Source organism: Eubalaena glacialis, chromosome 16 (assembly GCF_028564815.1).
Source record: "Eubalaena glacialis isolate mEubGla1 chromosome 16, mEubGla1.1.hap2.+ XY, whole genome shotgun sequence".
Classification (NCBI taxonomy): Eukaryota; Metazoa; Chordata; class Mammalia; order Artiodactyla; family Balaenidae; genus Eubalaena; species Eubalaena glacialis.
Genome location: NC_083731.1, coordinates 73437192 through 73457624, shown reverse-complemented (window position 1 = coordinate 73457624; position 20433 = coordinate 73437192). Strand labels below are relative to the sequence as shown.

The window sequence follows — 20433 nt, the reverse complement described above, 5'->3', positions numbered from 1 at the left end:
ACTAGAACCATTTCTGCTCCTTAGAGATACACGGCTCACCAGCCTCACTGCTCGCCGTGCCCTAATTATAGCGGCTACCGCAGTAGCTTCCAGATAAGGGGAAACATGATTGAACTAAGGAATAAAACTTCACTAATCCACAATAAAGAACACAGAATGTAGGAGAGGAGGAGAATAAGAGATGACAAGGTGCATCAGGAGAAAGCACAACTTAAAGTTTTAAGTCAGTTTTATTACTCTCAGTATTTATCACAAATTAAATCGATATAAATACAATTTACGAGTTTTGGAAAATGGATCTAAGTACTCAGTGAGAACCCATAAGCACTTAAACTATTCGCAGACATGAGAGTGCAAAAATAAGATTCCTCTAAGTGTTTAAATAACACTATTCCTTAAAGTTGTCATTTGGAAGGTTTTCAAGCTGTGGTTGGTGGATCCCTGGGAGATCCAGTACCCCTGCAGGGGGTCCACAAGCTCCAAACTATTTTCAAACTAAGGTTACGATGCTATTTGCATTTTCACTGTGTCAACATTTGCACTGATGATTTCAATGCAAAGGTGGGTAAAACCCCTGGCTCCTCAGCACCAGTCAGGATGGTGCCAGCAAACCGTCCAGCAGCCGCTGCATTCTTCACTGCCATGGACAAGCAGGTAAAAAAAATCCCAGTTGCACTTAAGGATTTCCTTGATCAAGGAGCGAAAGCAATTTCTTTTATTTAAATCTTGACCTTCGAGTGCAAGTAGGTTAAATGCTCTGTGTGATGAAAGTCAAGTGTGGCTGAAGTACTTCAGCTGCCGCCGAGGCTCAGGGATCATCTCAAGGAAAAGCGCTGTGTGACTGTCTGAGTTGCGAGCAGAACTAGCTGCCTTTTTCTCAATTTTTTACCTGAAAGAACCACTATGAACTATGGTTATTCAGACTTGAGTACTGACAGAACGTAAATGAAGTGAACCTGTCACTTCAAGGGAAAGATTGACAGTACTTGTAGCCAACGATAAAATTTGAACTTTAAAGCAAAAATTAGAATTGTAGACAATTTGTCTGCCACTTTGACAAGCTTCCCAACACTCAGAGTTTTCTAAAGAGATCACTGGTAATATTAAATTAACAAAGGTGTGTGTGTGTGTGTGTGTGTGTGTGTGTGTGTGTAATGAGTTGTGTAGACATTTGGAAGACCTGCATAATTCAGTGAGACAATATTTTCCAAATGACCAATGCATGATATTGCAAAGTAATATGCGTGAAAGATCCAATAGATTTTAATGTAAGAGAGTGTTAAAAAACCAGACAGCAGGCCCAAAATGGAGTCGTTTGTGCTAAGCCCAAACAGAGACTTAATTAGTTTCAGCTCACCCAGAAGTGGAATCTTAAACCAGTCAATCAGTAATCTCCTAATCAGCACTAGCTAGGTCATTTGCCTGATAGACGCCAGGCATCCCCTAAAGAAACGTGACCTTGCCATAACCAATCCCGCTTTAGTCTAGTTTAACTTTCTTGTTCTTATTCCCTTCTGGCTGTAAACGTTTTTCATTTTGTACAGTTCCTTGGAGCTTCTTTCTGTCTGCTAGAATAGATGCTGCCCAATTCGTGAATCATTCAAGAAAGCCAATAAGATCTTTAAAATTTACTCATTTGAATTTTGTTTTTTAACAAGAACATGGAAAATTCATTGACAGGGTTTCAGATTCCACATTGCAACTAACTTTTAAGAAACCACCACTTGTTGGTTTTTGGAGTAGTATCAAAGCAGAGTATCCACAACTATCTAAAAGGCTAATATACAATTCCTTCCTTTTCTGACCTCATATATGAAAGGCTGCATATTCTTTACACACTTCCACTCAAACAGCGTATGGAAACAGAGTGAATGCAGAACAAGATGTGAAAATCCAGTTGTCGTCTCTCAAGCCAGACATCAAAGAGATTCGCAAAAATGTAAGACAGTACCATACTCCTCACTGACTTGTACTGTTTGTTTCATTAGAAACATGTCATATGTTAATATATAATGGGCTTATTATTTTTATTTTAAAAATAAATTAATAAAATTATTTTAAAATTTCTCAGTTTTAATTTCTAATGTCAATATTGATAGATAAAACACACAGGAACAAAAAGGTCTTTGGGATCCTTAATAATTGTCAACTGTAAAGGTATCCTGGGACCTCTGGCTGGAACTATTACTATTAATAAACTCTGTCTTTACATCACAAAGGTAAATTTTACTCCATCTGGGATTCCTCAACTACAGCTTCCCCATTAAGGAGCTTTTGCTGGACACACCCCCAGAGTACCTATTTCACAGTGTCTCACAGAGAAGAAAATGAAAGACGATAAATCTTCTTTATTCTCTTAAGGCTTGAGGTCTTAACATTTGTACTATATTTCAAAACGAATGAGTACGTAATGAGAATTTCATTGTTAGGCTTTGTCAAACAAGTAAGGCAGGTAACACAAAGGGTTGGGCAGTTCTCAGGACTCACTGGTGAGCTAGTCCAAGATCACGACGCTGGATCTCAGGTCTGCCCATCAGTGCTCTGATCTGTACCAGCGCACGTGATACAGGTGTTCTATACCAACCAAGTTAAATCTGAACTGTGGGGAGTCTACATTTGGACCATTATAATGAGAGAGAGGAGATCATGTTAAAAAAACAGTCTATTCTGTTTCCCCACTGTTAGTATCCCAAACTGGGAAACTCACCTCTCTATCAGCCTTTATAAGGTAGTGGAGAAGTAGAAACAGAGGGTCCACGGGTGTGGCAAAGTGAAGAAGACCTCCTACAGATTAAAAAGAGAATTCAACAACATGGAAAGACAACTTAGTTGTTTCACCTTAATCCCAATGTGGGAACCATTCATTGAAAAATATATGTGAAATTCCAAATTCAGAAGCTCCTCCTACACAGGCCCAAGATTATGTGATTCCCTCAAAAGGCAGAACATGGTCCATGGGATTTCACTCCAAACAGCTTCAGATCCCTGGTGTGGCGAGGACAGCCAAGACACTGAACTTGATCTTTAACTTTCCATTTCTTCTTTAGAAATCCTTTTTCATAGAGGCCCTCCTCTCCCCACCTCCCAGCCCCTGCCAAAAAAAATAGCAGGGTTCGGGCGAATACAGACAGAATGTGAATCAGGCAAACATTAGGAAACCTGTATAAGTCTATCTACAAAGCTGCAGTGAAATGTAATTTCCTGTGCTTTTGAGGACGAAGCCATGGGAAAGCAATATTATTCCCTCTGTACGTGGCTTCTCCTATGGGCTCTGGGCTCACAGCTCTGAACTGTCAATGACTCAAAGCTCAGAGGTCGTTACCCACTCCAGAACCTACCCCATCCCTCCTCCCAAAGAAAAATGCAAGAGGGCAGGAGTCTAAGAAGACTGAGCATAAGAAACTGGAATCTCTGCAGTAAGATGAGTGGTGCTCTCCAGGCTGAAAGGAAAAGAGGCAAATCAAACCAACGAGGCTGCCTGCGCCCCACTTTTCTCTACCGCACTCCCCTCCGAGCATCCCAGAGTCCTTCTTCCATGGAAGTGAACCAGAAGAGGTATTTCATCAAAAAGAACAATAAACAATTCATTTATCTCCATACTTATTAATTTGGCTTCAGGAAACATGTACTGACTTTTATTCTCTTAACAGAGCAACCTACCTATACAGCCAAGAAATTCTAACCGTAAATTATATACATGAATCCACTTCATAGTATGTTAAAAAAAAATTAAGGACATAATTTTACATGATGACATTATTTTTTTAAAAGTAGAAGAGAAGTTTATGAAAACAACCTATCAGAAGCTCTAAGCTCAGTTTATATGAGGCATCCATTATATTCAGAAATTAGAAACAGGTTTCTTGTTCTGAAAACAATATCCTGGTAGCCATTCTTAAAAACAGCTCTTTCTTTAAGGTTACGTTTAAAAAGAAGACAATGATGAAAAAAAGCAGGTACCTTTGCTGTGAACCAAAAACTATAAAAAAAAAAAAAAAGGTCTATAAAAAAAAAAAAAGCAGGTACCAAGTCAGACAGTCCAGGAGAGCTAATCAATCACTGCCTCTGAATATTTTCCAGTTTCATCTGGATATTACTGTGTCTATCCAGCCAAACTCAAAGGCAAGTATATTACATTAGAAGTGGGAACTCTCATATATTGCCAAACGAAAAATAAGAAAAGAGAACAATAAAAAGGAATGTATACTTGGCCCCTACCAGGCTAAATACACAGTCTACCATTGCATTTCGGCAACTGAAAACCACTTCAAATCTTCTCATGCACACAGGTATGTGAAATTCAACACCAGCAATAAACCCTTCTTCTGGATGCCTTACAAGAAAGTCAAAGTGGCCTTTCTACCTTAGCACTAAGCGGTGACTTAGACGGTCAACAGAAAGCAGAGGGCTTAGAAAGCAATGGAAAGCACTCTCTACACACAATGAGAGACAGAGGGACAGAGGGAACTGAGATTGCCTCAACCACCCCATGACGCACCCTCCCACTCTCACCCAGAACTGTCAGGGCTACGTGTGGTATCCTTTTTCCTTCCGAGTCAACACTGAGCCCCATATCAAAGGAACGCTCTTAAGAGAAATAGAAATTGGGTGTTGGGTGTGTGTGTTGGGGGCAGGTGGGGTGGCCATAGTAATTTATATGAGAAAGCATTCTCTTCTCTTCTCTTCTCTTCTAGAAGCTATATCAGCATCCATTTGCAAGGAAATAAGATGTTAAAAACTTGAAGATCCTCAAAAATGGCTAAGAGAAGAGCAAAGAGTTTCCAGTGAACACAATGTGCACTCCATAGTACAAAAGTCATCTGACTCGGGGTGTGTCAGCGTTTTAGGAGAAAAATCAGAATTGTTAGTTAAAAATTTCCTACCATCTAAGACACACAGTTATTGATCTAAACTTGTTTAAATCTTTCCTTTCTCCTTGATTAAACCCTGTTCTGACGCCAACAAAGAAAAAACCATGGACCAGACTCCAAACTGGGCAGATAGATGTGAAGGATGGCAAAGTCAGGGTATGTGTTTAGTTAATGTAAATATATACACTAGTCACTTACCTGATTGAACTGATTCATTTATAAACCAAGAATGGTTTTTCTCCTTGAAAACTTTTATTTCAAACAGCTGCGGTAGACACATATTGAACAAGTAAATGGCTCCTTCCCCTGTTAAAACAAATCTGTTTTTTATTTGTAAGTTTTCACACACACACACACAAAAATCAAAAGACTATCTAATAGTTCTGAGGAATGTTCCTAATATGAACATAAACATACATAGATATAGTCTATACAAAGTGACTCCAAGGAAAGCTTGTAGCTATTACATACAGATGCTTGTTTTCCAACTGTATAATCCTCACTGAACTTAGACCAATAAACACAAAAGCACAAATCATTTATCTTAACTGCTACAGAGCCTCTCATTGAGTCCTCCATCAGATCAGGAAGGAAAACCCATTTTTAAACTACCCAAACCTAATGGCTCAGCCAGATGAACTGAGGTGGCCTGTGGGCCCTGTCTCCAAAGCCGTGTACAGCCTCCCATACAGAGGGCCGGAGACAGGGCCTGCACACCCCTGAGGCGAGCTCCACATGAGAAAGGCCAGGGCCCTACAACAGCAACGTGCTTTACGCCATGAGGAGTGAGGAAAGCCACACCCAATTGGATGAAAATTTCCCTTTCTTAAAACACCAAAAAAAAAAGGAAGTTAGAAGGTGGTGAGGACTGCGTGAATCTGAATGAATCCCTGCAATGCACGAATATTTTTTCTAAGCACAGCAAAATCCAGGGCCCTGAGTTTGAGTCTATCTCAACTACATGCAGGGCGTGAGCCCTTGGGGAAGCTATATAATCCTTTCTGTACCTCTCTTTCCATGTCTGTAAAATGGGAGCAATACTGAACCTACCTCAGTATTTTTTTTTTTTTTATAAATTTATTTATTTTATTTATTTATTTTTGGCTGCTTTGGGTCTTCGTTGCTGCTCTTGTGAGCTTTCTCTAGTTGCAGCATGCAGGCTCGGTAGTTGTGGCGCGTGGGCTCTGTCGCTCCGCAGCATGTGGGACCCCCCAGGACCAGGGATCGAACCCGTGTCCCCTGCATTTGCAGGCGGACTCTCAACCACTGCGCCACCAGGGAAGCCCCAGTATTTTTTTTATAAGGATTGAAAAGATAGAATACGTACACGTAAAGCTCCTAACACAGCACGTTAGTAAGTGCTCAGCAAGAGTTAGCCTTTATTTCTCCATAGTCAGTATAGCAAAACGTTGTCCATGGACATTTAGATGAAATGAATTTTACAAGAAGCCTGACTTTTTTTGTACCTTCCTTTTGTTAAATGCTTTACTGCTAACTATAACTTCTCTTGAAAAAACATTTCTCACCTCATCTTAGTCTTACATATACCTAGGAGTTCCAAATAATATAACTGACCAATTACATCCAATTTCATTTTGAGGAAAAGAAAACTGGAGGAAGCCGGAATTTTTGCCTCTCTTGTTGTTTCTATTTATGTGTCTTTCCAACAACAATAACAACACGGCACTGCCCACTGGATTTCTCTTGCTTTCACTATTCAGTATGACAGTCACCAAGAGGTGACTTTAGTAATTTGCTAAATATCAGGTATCTACTCAAAGCCTTATAAAATTAATAATGACCTTGTAAATCTTATAAATAAACTAATGGAGAAAAATTTCACACAGAGATAAATAGTATCACCAATATTACTATATACTTACAGTGTATTTTAATATTTTTGCCTAAAAATTATAAGACAAAGCAAAATACACTGAATATAAAGGTAAAATTATTCCTGATAAAACATGTATCTCCTCAAAATACAATGCTTTTAATGCAAAAAAATCACCCCTTGACAGGAAAAAATATATATACTACTTTTTGGTCTGAACAAAATAAGGAAAGTACAGCTAAAAATGAAACTATTCAAAATCTTGGCATGTCCAGTAAAAGCCTTCCTTTTTTTTTTTTTTAAACTCTGGTTATTTATTTTACTTTATAACATAAAATGAGTATAAATGGAGGCTAATATTGGATAACTACTTTAGGAAAAGTGGGCTTAAAAAGGCCAAGGAAAATGAATCTGTTTTCAGAGAGAAATCAAACACGCTACATTTTTTTTTGTTTTGCCATCATTTCTGATGAATACAGTTCTATGGATTAAAATTAAGAAGAAATAAAAAAAACGTTTAAGTCAAGTGAATTATCTTAAAAGACTGGTTATGTCATTAGCTTGCTTTTGTCACCATGTAATGCTATCCTACCTTTAAAAGCTATTCAGGAAGAACAAACATACAAAGACACATAAATATACACACTTTTCAGCTACAACGTTTTAAAAATGTTCAAGTTACCATTATCAGAGGAGAGGGGAGGGGAGGAGCACTTACCTGAACATGGGTTAACCAGTTTTACAAACATAAGCCCACTTTTCATCTTCTCTGAAGCATCTTTTAAATACTCTGAAAAGAAATGGTGAGTTTGTAAAATTAAAAGACATCTGTTTCGTTGCTCACTTTACTTACTTTACTCTTTTTCTTTCTTCTGTTTTTACGATTTTTCTTCCTAAAAATTTTAGCTCTCTTCTATCGCTTATAAATTGTGTGATCTTATGCAAATTATCAACTTATCTGTAAAGTGCAGTGGAATTTAAGGTAGTTTTAATTTACTTCTTTGAGAAGTGATGAGGAGCAGGACTCAGATGGCTTGGGTTAAACCTTGACTCAACCACCTGATAGCTTTGTCACCTCAGGCAAGGTTCCTCATGTCCTGTCTCAGCTGTCACATTTATAAAATGATGATGATAATATGTACACTTGCCTTTCAAAGGATTAAACTAGCTAATTTGTTTAAAGTTCTTATATTCAGACAAACAGAAATAATAATAAATAATAAGTGATAGCTCTTATTATTATTATTATTTTTATTGTTACTATTATTACTAAATAGAACATTTAAAAAATAAATATGTACTGGACATTCATGTTTTTTGGCCCTAATTATGATTATCTACTCATGTCCTCTGCCCATTTTTCTAGTAGGGCATTCATCTTTTTTTTACTACTGTATTAGGAGTCTTTATACAGTAAGGATATCAAATCTGCTTTTAATGATTTTTTTTTTGGGGGGGGTTGGCGCACCATGCGGCTTGTGGGATCTCAGTTCCCAGACCAGGGATTGAACCCAGGCCATGGCAGTGAAAGCCCCGAATCCTAACCACTAGGCCATCAGGGAACTCCCTGTTTTTAATGATTATTTCACCACTTAGGAGATATAAAATCTTTGTGTAATCTCATCAATAATTTCCTTCATGGTTGTATCTTTTGTGTCATACTTAGAAAGGCCTTCTCTCCCTCAAGATTATGTGCATTGCCCATATTTTCTTCTAGTACTTTTAGATTATAGTTAACCTATTTGGAATACATCTCTGTATAAGATATGGGGAGGAGATATCCAACTTTAATTTTTTGCAGTGAGTTGTTCAGTTGTCTCCATGCCATCTAACTGAATAACCTATGCTAAGTATTTCAAACACATTTATGAGTCTGTTTATGGACACTGTATTTTGACCCATGAATCTGTGGCTATATTAGCATTAGTACTTCAATATTTTAATTATTGTAGCTTTAAAATACATTTTAATATCTGGTGAGTTAAGTCCTCTCATTATGTTTCCTCCATGATATTTTAATGCCAAAGTTTAAATCATATAGAATAAAACATAAAGACCATGACAATTTTATTTATAACATCCTCATACATTTTGAGTGGCATATTTAAACCCATTTAAAGAATCTCTCTCCAAAAGGAACCAAGGGACTTTGATTAATAAGGAAGCAGAGCAACAATCTACCAAAGAGTAAATCAGAAAGCGTTGAGGAAGGAAGGGAACTTGCAGTCACTTTTATTTTCTACAGCCCCACTCCCTTTACCCCACTTCAGATCTTCATAAACTTAAATACAGCAAGCATGTTTAGAAACTGGCTTACTCATCAATGGTGTAAGTACAACTTTTTTCCCAATAGTGACATTAAATATATAAAGAAAAAAACCCCTAATTTTGAGATTTTCACTTGCAACCAAATGGAATAACAGAAACCCAATTTAACAGCCAAAAAACAAAAATAAAAAGGACAAAATATGCAAAACAACTATTTTCAACACACTGAGGTTGAGCCAGGCAGGACAGTTATCTGAGAGATGGGAAACAAATGAGGTGAGCCCTGTGATCGCCCCAGCTTACTGCCTGGAGACAGTTTCCGGGCCACGGTGCAGAATGGGAGAACCCAGGTGAAGCCTGGCCGACTCCCTGAGTTGAAGAGATGGAGCGGAGAGTTCTCAAGACACCATGGCTAGAGTTCACAGGTCAGCATACAGGAACTGAGCTACAAAGAGAGAAAACCCCAGGGATCTGCAAAGAGTACTGCTTGAGTAGAGTATTCAACAGAGTACTGATCGGTGCATGCACGTGATGAAACTACCTAAGGGCAGGAGAAAAACCAGCTGAACAGATTAGAGGGAACAGTACCCCACATGCACTCGGGGCCCTGCACTCGGCCTATTCCCAGGCAGACTGGAAAACCTCATAATTCAGAGGACACTGGGTACAGTACCCCAAAGGGTCTTGCCTCAGTGGTAGGGGACAGACTAAACGTTGCTCCAGTCCCACCGAACTAATTTTAAAAGCAAGACCTGAAAGAATCAAACTGTTTCCAAGTACCTCCACTGTGTCCCAGAGTGAAGCTCAAGATTATTGATAGGAATACAAAAATATTCATCTGCCAAAAAGGTAAAATTCACAATGTCTAATCAAATATTACTAGGCATTCAAAGAAGCAAAAAAATATGACCCATAATGAGAAAAATAAAGAAATCAATTATTGAGAGGGGGTACTGATGTTAGACACAGATGTTAGAATGAAGAGACAAAAGGATTAAACACAGTATTCCTCATGTACAAAAAGTTAAGTAGAGACACAGAAGATTTTTTAAAAAGACCCTAGTTGAGATAAAAAATACACCAGATGCGATTAATGGTGGAAGAAAAGATTAATGAACTTGAAGACATAGCAACAGAAACTATCTAAAATGAAAACACAGAGAAAAAAGAATTAAAAATAAAGTATCAGCAAATTGTGGGACAACTTCAAGCATCCTAATAATTTATGTGTGATTGGAGCTCCTGAAAGAGAACAGGGGGGAAGCAGAAGAAATATTTGAAGTATGGCAGAACAGTTTTGAATTTGATGAAAACTATAAACCCACACATCCAAGAAGTTCAATAAGCCCAAAGCACATAGAAACAGGAATAAAATTATGCATCAGAATCAATAGTTCAAAACCAGTAATAAAGAAAACATCTTAAAAGCAGAGAGAAAAAAATGACATCAGGTACTGAAGCACAAAGCTAAAAATGATAGCAAATTTCTTATTAGAAACAACGCAAGCCAGAAGACAATGGAGAAACATCTTGAAAATACTAAAAGAACACATGATGAACCCAGAGAAAATACCCTTGAAAAGTGAAGGCGGTCAATAGATTCTTTCAGAAATACAAGGGCTGAAAGAAATAATCACCAATGGACCCACATGACAAGGAATGCTAAGGGAAGTTCTTCTGCTAGACGGAATATGAAACCCCATGAAAATATGAATCTACACAAAGGAATGAGGAACACTGGCAATGGTGACTGCAGGGGTAAAGAATTTTTCTTACTATTTAAATCTCTTTAAAGATCATTGACTAAACAAAAATAACAATTTAGTGCAGGGTTTATAACATATGCATAAATAAAATATATGACAATAATAGCATAAAGGCCAGGAAGGGAGAAATGAAAATATACCACTGAGAGTTTCCTACACTATATGTGGAGTGGTGTTATATCACTTGAAGGTAGACGTAATCATTTAAATATGTGTACAGCAAACCCTAAAGCAGCCAGTTAAATTACAAAACAAAGCAAAACAAAATGCTGTTACTAATAAGACAACAAAGGAGATGAAATAGAATCATAAAAAGCACTCAATTCAAAAGAAGGCAGAAAGGGAGTAAAAGAAGTACAAAGAACAGATGAGATAATTGAAAACAAATAGCAGAATGAGAGACTCAAATCTAACCATATCAATAATCACATTCAATGTAAATGGACTGAACATCCCAATTAAAAGAAATTGTCAGACTAGATAAACAAGTAAGATAAAATTATATGCTTCCTATAAGAAACACAATTTATATATAAAGATACAAGTAGATTAAAAGTAAAATGAAGAAGATAGAGTGTGCTTATCATGCTAACACTAATTAAAGGAAAGATGCAATGGCTCTGTTAATAACAGACAAAGAATATTGCCAGGGATGAAGAAGGTCATTTCATAAAGATAGAAGGGTCAGGAGGAAATAATCCTAAATGTTTACAATCACACACACAGAGCTTCAAGATACACAAAGCAAAAACTGATAGAAACTTCTGCCCCATCTCTAACCCCTGGCAACCACTAATCTGTTCTCCATCTCTAAAATGCTGTCATTTTGAAAATGTTATATAAATGGAACCATACAGATTCAATTTTAAGAAATCTTTTAAGACTTTCCTTTCTGCAACTTATAAAAATGTAAAGGATAAAGTTTAGCACTGTTAAAAAATTTTCCACAAACTAAAACAGGTTGTGGTCTTCTCTCCTTTCCCTGCCAGCTGTTTCTCACTTCCCAGCATCACATTTCTTCATTATGTCTCAAGGCAAAGAAAAGGTGACCTCTCTTTTTCAGCAATACAGCCTTTATTTTATTTCAGTATGACAGTAAATCTTTCAGCTGTAACTTGGCAAATTATTATTGATTTTTGTTTTTCTTTTTTTTAATAGAAAACTTTGGTTCTAGTGATCCTTGCCAGTTCTCCTCCAGCTTTCCCATTCCTCCAGAGCTTAAAATAATCAAACTTTACAAATATCTAAAATCTAAAAAAGATATTTTTAATAACTATTCAAGGGAAGCAGTGTTTCCATTTTTCCCAGGAAGAGCAGTAAGTCCAGAGGATTAGCTACAGCCTAAGATGTCAAACTATAAGAACTTTGGAATTACTAAGTACAAATAAATACTGACATTAATGTGTTCTGCTGCAAATGCCAGTGTTCTCTGAAATATGCTTTAAGATATATTAGTGTAGATAACACTGAAATGTCTATGTAACAGGCAAAAAAAGTCATGTTTTCTCATATAGAGCCTACAAAACAACTAGCTGTTGGACTCAACCTTTCAACACAGAATTCCAAGTGAGATGCTATACTCTTTAACACAGAATGCATTTCAAAATTCATCTCTCCTGCCCAATTCATTCATTCATTTGTTAATTACTGATTAGTAAAAACAGACCCAGCCTCTACGCATGGGGAGCTTTCAGATGTCCCATGGAAGAGACATATCTTGAACCAAATAATCACACAAATGTAGACTGCAAATGTAACAACTGCTGAGAAGAAATCCATGGACTATGGGACCTTATGAAAGAGGATGTAACACAGATAAGGAGGTCTGGGAAGGCTTCCTGTGTGTAGCACTGGTTGAGTTCTTTGCTTTGATGCCTAAGGAGTCAAAGGAAGTATGCATTCACTTTACCAGCTAGATATTCAGTTGGCTTCTGGGCCAAGTCCAGTACACAGGTAGGTTTTGTTTGCTATGCACATTTTAAAAAATTTGAATTAGGTGCCAATATTTGGAAATCAGGTAATCTTACATGAGATATATTTTCCCTAAATATGAAAAAAAAATCGTTAGGCAAAGATTTGCCTTGCACTATCAAAACACCTGGCAACAACGAACATTTTGTTAAACGGCAGCTACCACTGTCTAGTTCCCTTTAGTCTTCCAAGGCATCTGTACACTCACCTCATGGTTGGATGATTATCAAATGCCACGTCTGTGCTCACTAAACTGCATTCTCATTTTCTAGATTCTAGGTACCTACAGCAAATATCAGATGTGAATAAGTAACCATTTAGTAATAAACACTATCCTCTTATTGAAACTGATTCTATTACCAATTCTACTATTCTAGGCACTGAGAATATAGCTGTGAATAAAACAAAGCCCCTATGCTCACAGAAAGACTGCATCTAATACACCCCTTCATCTTCCCGTCTGCTTCTTCTCCACCCCAGTCCCTCAATCCTCTGCCCTCGCGCCTCGACTATCCAGTCCTACAGGGCAGGGAGTAAGACTCAGATCTGCCAGAACCTAGAGACCCCGTGTCCAGAACTGCATTGTCAAATAGAAATAAAATGCATCCCATAAATAGGAGTCACATTTGTAATTAAAACTTTTCTAGAAGCCATATTAAAAATATATAAAAATTTTCAACGATATATTTTATTTAACCCAATGTATATATCTAAAATATTTTTATTTCAATACATTAAAAAATATGAAATATGTTAGCATGATGTTAGCTATGGGTTTTTTATAGATGCCCTTTAACAGATTGAGAAAGTTTCCTATTCCTAATTTTTTGAGTGTTGTTCTCATGAAAGAGTATTTTCTCGAATGCTTTTCTGTGGCTGTTGAGATGATTATGTGGTTTGGGGCCTTTATTTTATTGAAATAGTACAATATATTACATTGATTGATTTTGGTATGTTGAATCAACTTTGTATTCCTAGGACAAATCCCACTTGGTCATGGTGTATAATCCTTTTTACATACTCCTGGATTTGGTTTGTTACTTTTTGAGGATTTTTGCCTCTATGTTCATAAGGGATATATTCTGTAATTTTATTTTCTTATGACATCTTTATCTGGTTTTGGTATGAGGGTAATACTGGCCTCACAGAATGAGTTGGGAGGTAGTCTCTCTTCTTCCATTTTTTGGGAAAAACTTGTAAAGAATTGGTATTGATTTGTTCATTATTTAGAAGATTTTGCCAGTGAAGCTATCTGGGACTGGGCTTTTTTCTATGGAATGGTTTTAATTTACTAATCTAATCTACCTGCTATAGGTCTGTTCAGATTGTCTATTTCTTCTTGAGTCCATTTTTGTAGTTTATGCCTTTCTAGGGATTTGTCCATTTCATCTAAATTATCTACTTTGTTGGCATGCAGTTGTTCATAGTATTCCCTTATGTTCCTTTTTTATTGAATATTTCTATAAGATCGGCAATGATGTACTCTCTCATTCCTGATTTTAGTAATTTGAATTTTCCTTTTCTTGGTCAGTCTAGCTAAAGATTTGCCAATTTTGTTAATCTTTTCAAAATGGCCTCCTTTGATTTCATTGATTTTTCTCTGTGTTGTTTTTCTGTAATCTTTATTTCTTCCCCTAGTTTGCTTTGGGTTCAGTTTGTTCTTCTTTTTCTAGTTTCTTAAGATGAAAGATAAGGTTATTGATTTGAGATCTTTCTTCTTTTTTAATATAGGCATGTACAGCTATATATTTCACTCTGAACGCTGCTTTACTTCCATTCCTTACATTACTGTGCTTCATTTTCTTTCTTTTCAAAGTACTTTCTAGTTTCCTTTGTAATTTCTCCCTTGATCCATTGATTATTTAGGAGTATGCTGCTTACAATTTCCACATGTTTGTGAATTCCCCAAATTTTCTTCTATTAATTGCTTATTTTCATTTCACTATTTTTAGAAACCATATGTTGTATGATTTCAGTCCTTTTAAATTTATTGGGGTTTGTTTTATGGCCTAGAATATGGTCTGGTCTGGAGAATGTGTTGTTGAGTGCAACGTTCTATAGATGTCTCTTAGGTCTTGTTGGTTTACAGAGTTGGTCAAGTCTCCTATTTCCTTGATGATCTTCCTCCTAGTTGTTTTATCCATATTGAAATGAGTTATTGAAATCTCCCACTATTATTGCTCAGTTTTCCACATTACCCTTCAATTCAGTCAGTTTTTGGTTCATGCATTTTGGGGCTCTGTCATTAGGCGCATATGTTTATAATTATTATAGCTTCCTAATTATCATTATAATGTATCCCTTTTTCTGTCCAGTAACAACTTTTAACACATTTACATTTCATGTAATTACTGATAAGGTAAGATTTACATCTGTCATTTAACTCTTTGTTTTCTATATGTCATGAAGTTTTTGTTCCTCTTTTCCCCTATTACTGACTTCTTTCCTGTTAAATAGATATTTTCTAGCACACAATTTTAATTCCCTTGTCATTTCTTTCACTATATTTTAGGGGGAGTTATTTTCTTAGTGGGTGTCCTGGGAATTACGATCAGCATCTTAACTTGCAAGAACGTAGTTCAGATTAATGCTAACTTGAAAATTTCAATATCATAAAGAAATTTCCCTGCAATGTATTACCCCCTCATTTGTACTATTATTATCATACAAATTACATCTTTATATAAGCCCATCAACAGTTTTATAATTATTGCCGCATGAGGTTGTATTTTAAATCAGAGAGAGAAAAGAGTTACAAACAAAAATACATCTGTACTATCTTTTATATTTTTATCTATGTATTTATCTCTACCAGTGATCTATAGTCTTCATGCAGATTCAAGTTACCATCCAGTGTCTTTTCCTTTTAATCTGAAGGACCCCATTGTGATTTTCAGGTCTTAGTTTTTCTTTATCTAGGAATGCTTTAGTTTCTCCCTCAGTTTTGAAGGATAGTTTTACCAGACAGAGAACCCTTGGTTGAGAGTTTTTCTTTCAGCATCTTGAATATGTCATCCCACTAACTTCCGGTCTCTATGGTTTCTACTGAGAAGTCAGCTGTTGATCTTATTGAGGCTCCCTGTATTTGATAAGTCATTTTTCTCTTGATGCTTTCAAGATTCTCTCTTCGTGTCTGTCTTTTGATGGTTTGACTATGATGTGAGTAGGTGTGGATCCCCTTTAGTTTATCCCCTTGGAGTTTACTGAGCTTCTTAAATCTGTATATTATTTGTCATCAAACTTGAGAAATGTTTCACTATTAATTGTTTAAATATTCTTTTTCCCCCTTTCTTTTTCTCTCCTCCTCTGGGACCCATTATAAATATTCTGATATGCTTGATGGTGTACTACAGGTCTCTGAGACTGTTCAGTTTTCTCAATTCTTTTTTCTTTCTGTTCCTCAGGCTGGATAATATCAATTGATCAATCTTCAAGTTTGCTGTTTCCTTCCTCTTCTAGGTTAAATCTGCTGTTAAGCCTGCTAATGAAATTTTCTTTTCAGTCATTGTACTTTTCAACTCCAGAATTTATACATTCTTTTGTAATTTCTATCTCTCTTTATTGATATACTCTATTTTGTGAGGTTTCATTATCATACTTTCTTTTAATTCTTTAGACATAGTTTACTTTAGTTCTTTGAGTATATTTATAATAGCTGATTAAAATCTTTGTAGAATAAGTCCAACATCTTGGCCCCCTCAGAAGCAGTTTCTATTGATTACTTTTTTCCCCCTGTGTATGAGGCATACTTTCTTATATCTTCATGTGTCTCATATCTTTTTATTGAAAACTGGACATTTTAGATAATATAACAATAAATGTGACAATTCTGGAAATCAGAGTCCCTTTTCCTAACTCTCTAAGACTTATTGTTGTTGCTGCTTTTGGTCATCATTGCAATTGTTACAATTTGTTTGTTTAGTGACTTTTCTGGACAAATCCTGTAGTCTCTATTCCCTGTAGTGTGCAACCACTGATGTCTCAGTTAGCTTAGTGTTAGCTAATGACTGGTCTGAGATATCCTGAAAAGTTTTGAACCAAAAAGTCTCCCAACATTTGCTGAGCAGATCTTCATGTGTGTTGGGGCATGCCTTCAACACTCAGGCAATTTAAACTTCTGCCTTAGCTTTTATTTACTGCTTCCCTTGGGCCTCAAGGTCAGTCAGAGGTGAGAGAATCGGGCTTCTCAGGTCCTTCCTAGGTATGCACACAGCCTTGCATGTGTGCACAGCGCTCTAATTCCCTAGGAATATGTCAGAGCTTTTCAAAGCCTTTTATGGAGATTTTATTCCCATATCTTCCTTTTAAGTTTTTGGCCAGGTTCTTATTTTCGCAACTGGTATTGCCCCCTCAGCAGCTGAGTATCAATTGCCACTGACTGTTTTTGACAAAGGTCCTGGGGATAGGGTTTTCCTGCAGAGTGAGTTCTGAGCTCCCATCAGGTCAAATGACAACAATGCCCTGTGAACAGGGCTTTTCCAGGGAGCTGGAAGATAGGTCAAATAGGGACAATGCTCTGGGAATGGGACTTTTTTTTGAGGAGCCCCAAACAAGGCCTGCCCATCCAGTGGTTGCAAGCCTGCTGGTTTTCAAGGTTACTGTAGACCTGAGCAAAGGGAGATGGGAGCAGTTCAAGTTGCAATGCTACAAACCTTGCTCAATGAGATTCAGCAGTTTTTCTTGAATAAACACTCCTCAGATTGTTGGAAGCCTTTGGCTAATTTCAAGAGTTCTGAAAAAGTTGATTTTGGACATCTTTGTCAATGTTTTCACTGCTTTTATGGAGGAGTGGATCTACCGCCACCAGATTTTGAAGACTTAGTATGAAAAAATAACTCATATTGTTATAATACTTCTAATATATCCCTTAGTTGATAGTTTTGTGTGTGTGTCCCTTAAGCATACAAAATTACTTTTGACTATAAGCTAAAGGCTCTGTCAAAGATAGAGAGTTTAAAATTTTTCATGTAAATTTGGAAAATCCTGGGTTATCCCATGGGCTAGCTCCTCACCCACTAAGCTTGGAAGCTCCATCGTTTTTCTAACTTCTACCTGCATCATCAGCACAGCTGAAGGATAGCTAAATTAATTAGGGAAGCCAAAAAAATCTGCTTTTAGAATAATGGGAAAGAATCAGAAAAGTAGGATTAGGACTGTAAAGAAGGGTTTTCTTCTATAAACCTATTTTTAACTGATACCTATTTCTTTGATCATGTCAGCATAGAAAGAACACAAGATCTGAAGTCAGACAGATCCATAATCCATTCACAGCTCCTCTTCTTACTCAGTAGTGTGACCTTGGGCAAGATATTCAACCTCTCATGCCTCACTTATTTCATTTACAAAACGGGCATAATAATTATTTTACAGGTTTTTGTTAGGCTTAAATAAGTGTGAAAGTGGCTAGAACATGCAATAAGCAGTCAATTAAGAACCAGTGTCCTTGCTCTTAACTATGTGGAAACATTAAGAATATGTTGGGAATATTAAGATCAAAATATAAAAGTCAAGAATTCCAAGCACAGAACTACCAAAGGGCCTAACAATTAGCTTTCCAGGAGCAGACTAAATTAGGACCAGTATGGGAATACCTCGGAGATATTGTGGGTTCAGTTCTAGACCACTGCAATAAAGTGAATATCACAATAAAGCTAATACCACAATAAAGCGAGTCACAAGAATTTTTTGGTTTCCCAGTGCACATAAAAGTTATGTTTATACTATACTGTAGTCTGTTAAGTGTGTAATAGCATTATGCCTAAAAAAAAGTACATCTTAATTTAAAAATTTTGCTAAAAAATGCTATCATTTGATCTTTCAGTGAGTTGTAATCTTGCAATAGTAACAACATCAAAGATCACTGATCAACATATAACAAATACAGTCATAATGAAAAAGTTTGAAATATTCTAAGAATTACCAAATGTGACACAGAGACATGAAGTGAACAAATGCTGTTGGAAAAATGTCGCCAGTAGACTTACCCAATGCAGAGTTGCCACAATCTGTCAATTTGTAAAAACATGCAGTATCTGTGAAGTGCAATAAAGCAAAGCGCAATAAAATTATGCTTGTATATTCTTTTCAAGAAGCCAGAACACAATGCATTTTACGTGCAAAAATTAAGATAACATATAGTAAAGTACCCAGCAGTTTCTGGCACATGGAATATGCTCGATAAATGTTACATGAATGTGTTGTTTGATTTTTAGAACAAGCTCAGTAAGAAATGATAAAAGCAAGTTTTTATATTTAATGAGCCAAACTTCATTTATATGGAAAATTTACTCATGTGAAACACCTTCTTTTAAAACCATGCTGAATAAAATAAGACTTCACATTTTATTTTTTAAAGAGTAAGATTTACACTTTCTTTTTTTGACTGTTTTCTCTTACATAAGAGATGACATAAGCCATGCTGGCTAAAAGAGTATTTTACAAAAACAGAAAAAATTCCGACAAATCAGAAGCAGGTACTCAGTCTCTTTGGGCATTTCAGATTCAATAATATCTTAAACTTCCAATTATCTCAAGTCCTGCCTCTTGAGTTTATGTCTAACCAATTCCACACAGTTTTCTTATGGTCTCTGCCTTCTCTATAAAGATCCAATTTTATGTCCCACTGGTCACCATGAACTCTAGCAGCAAATCTTCCATCTGTTTACCATCCCGATCTAAATACCTCAACAAAAAGGAAACTGTGATTGCTACTTTCCTGACATTTGAACTTTAAAGAAAATATACCAATGACAAAGAGACAACTGTGTCCAGTGAATGTAAAATAACAAATAAAAGCTAATATGTATGCAGCATTTACTGTATACCAGACATTATATATATATGAGGTGTATATATATATATATATATATATATTCATCAGATCATATGTATATATAATCCTCGTATAATCCTTGTAATAGCTCTATGAGGTAGGTACCATTTTAACTCCCAGTTTTGTAGATGATAAATTTGCCGAAAGTTAGGAAAGCTGTCCAAGGTCACAGAGCTATTCAGCTATACACAGAGCCAAGATTTAAATCAGGCAACAAACATTTTAAACTATGACACTTTAGAGAATCTCTTAATCTGAAGTCCCATCCTTCCTTCTTAACTCAGGAAACAAAACTGTGGCTGTAAAGCACAATCATTATCTTGGTATAACTGTTCTCCTGTGACACAAACATCTCAAACTCCTCTGTCTCCCTCCTGTCCTGTCCCCCTCAGAGACTTCTTTCTAATCAGTTGCCCCACTCCAATCCAGCCAGTACCCCCCACTGTCAGGGGTGCAGCAGAAGGAAGAGAAGGAGGGGGAGCTAAGGAAAGTGAGAAAGAGAAAAAGACAGGATCAAAAAATAGATAAAAGAAGGATGAGAGAAATTTGTTGTGGGATACAAGAAACATCTGGTGATAAAAACAGATAAAGTCAAGTTTGACCAATGGAAAAAAAAGGAAACTGATCTTATTAGCGATTACAATACCCTATGCACAGCTGCATATATCCTCTGCCCCCAATTATCTATGACATCTTAATGCTCAAAAATTAGAGTGCACAGCACATTATCAATGCATAGACTTAAACATTCAGTATGTTTGAAAAGTTATTCGTGAAGTATTGTACAAGCCAAAATGGAACATTATTTTTCATCTGCAGAGTATACAGTATGGGGTGTTGTACACTTGATATGAAGTTATTTATCAACTAGTTTTTAGATTTGGCAGCTCG

The 20433-nt window shown here is 36.5% G+C and overlaps 1 protein-coding gene across 7 annotated transcripts in view; it reads right to left on the bottom strand.

The window, feature by feature from the left end:
• The window catches only part of RNASEH2B (ribonuclease H2 subunit B), an 83378-nt gene that overhangs the window by 51113 nt on the left and 11832 nt on the right, over positions 1-20433 (bottom strand). For 4 of the 7 annotated variants that reach the window (XM_061170664.1, XM_061170660.1, XM_061170658.1 and 1 more), the window contains 4 exons: positions 18695-18742; positions 7424-7495; positions 5070-5177; positions 2708-2784 (listed from right to left, as the gene is read on the bottom strand). In XM_061170664.1, coding sequence (XP_061026647.1) covers positions 2708-2784; positions 5070-5177; positions 7424-7495; positions 18695-18742 — 305 coding nt within the window. Of the gene's footprint in view, positions 1-2707; positions 2785-5069; positions 5178-7423; positions 7496-12918; positions 12966-18694; positions 18743-20433 lie in introns of those variants that run through there. The other 3 variants (XM_061170659.1, XM_061170662.1, XM_061170663.1) reach the window with 2 other exon arrangements.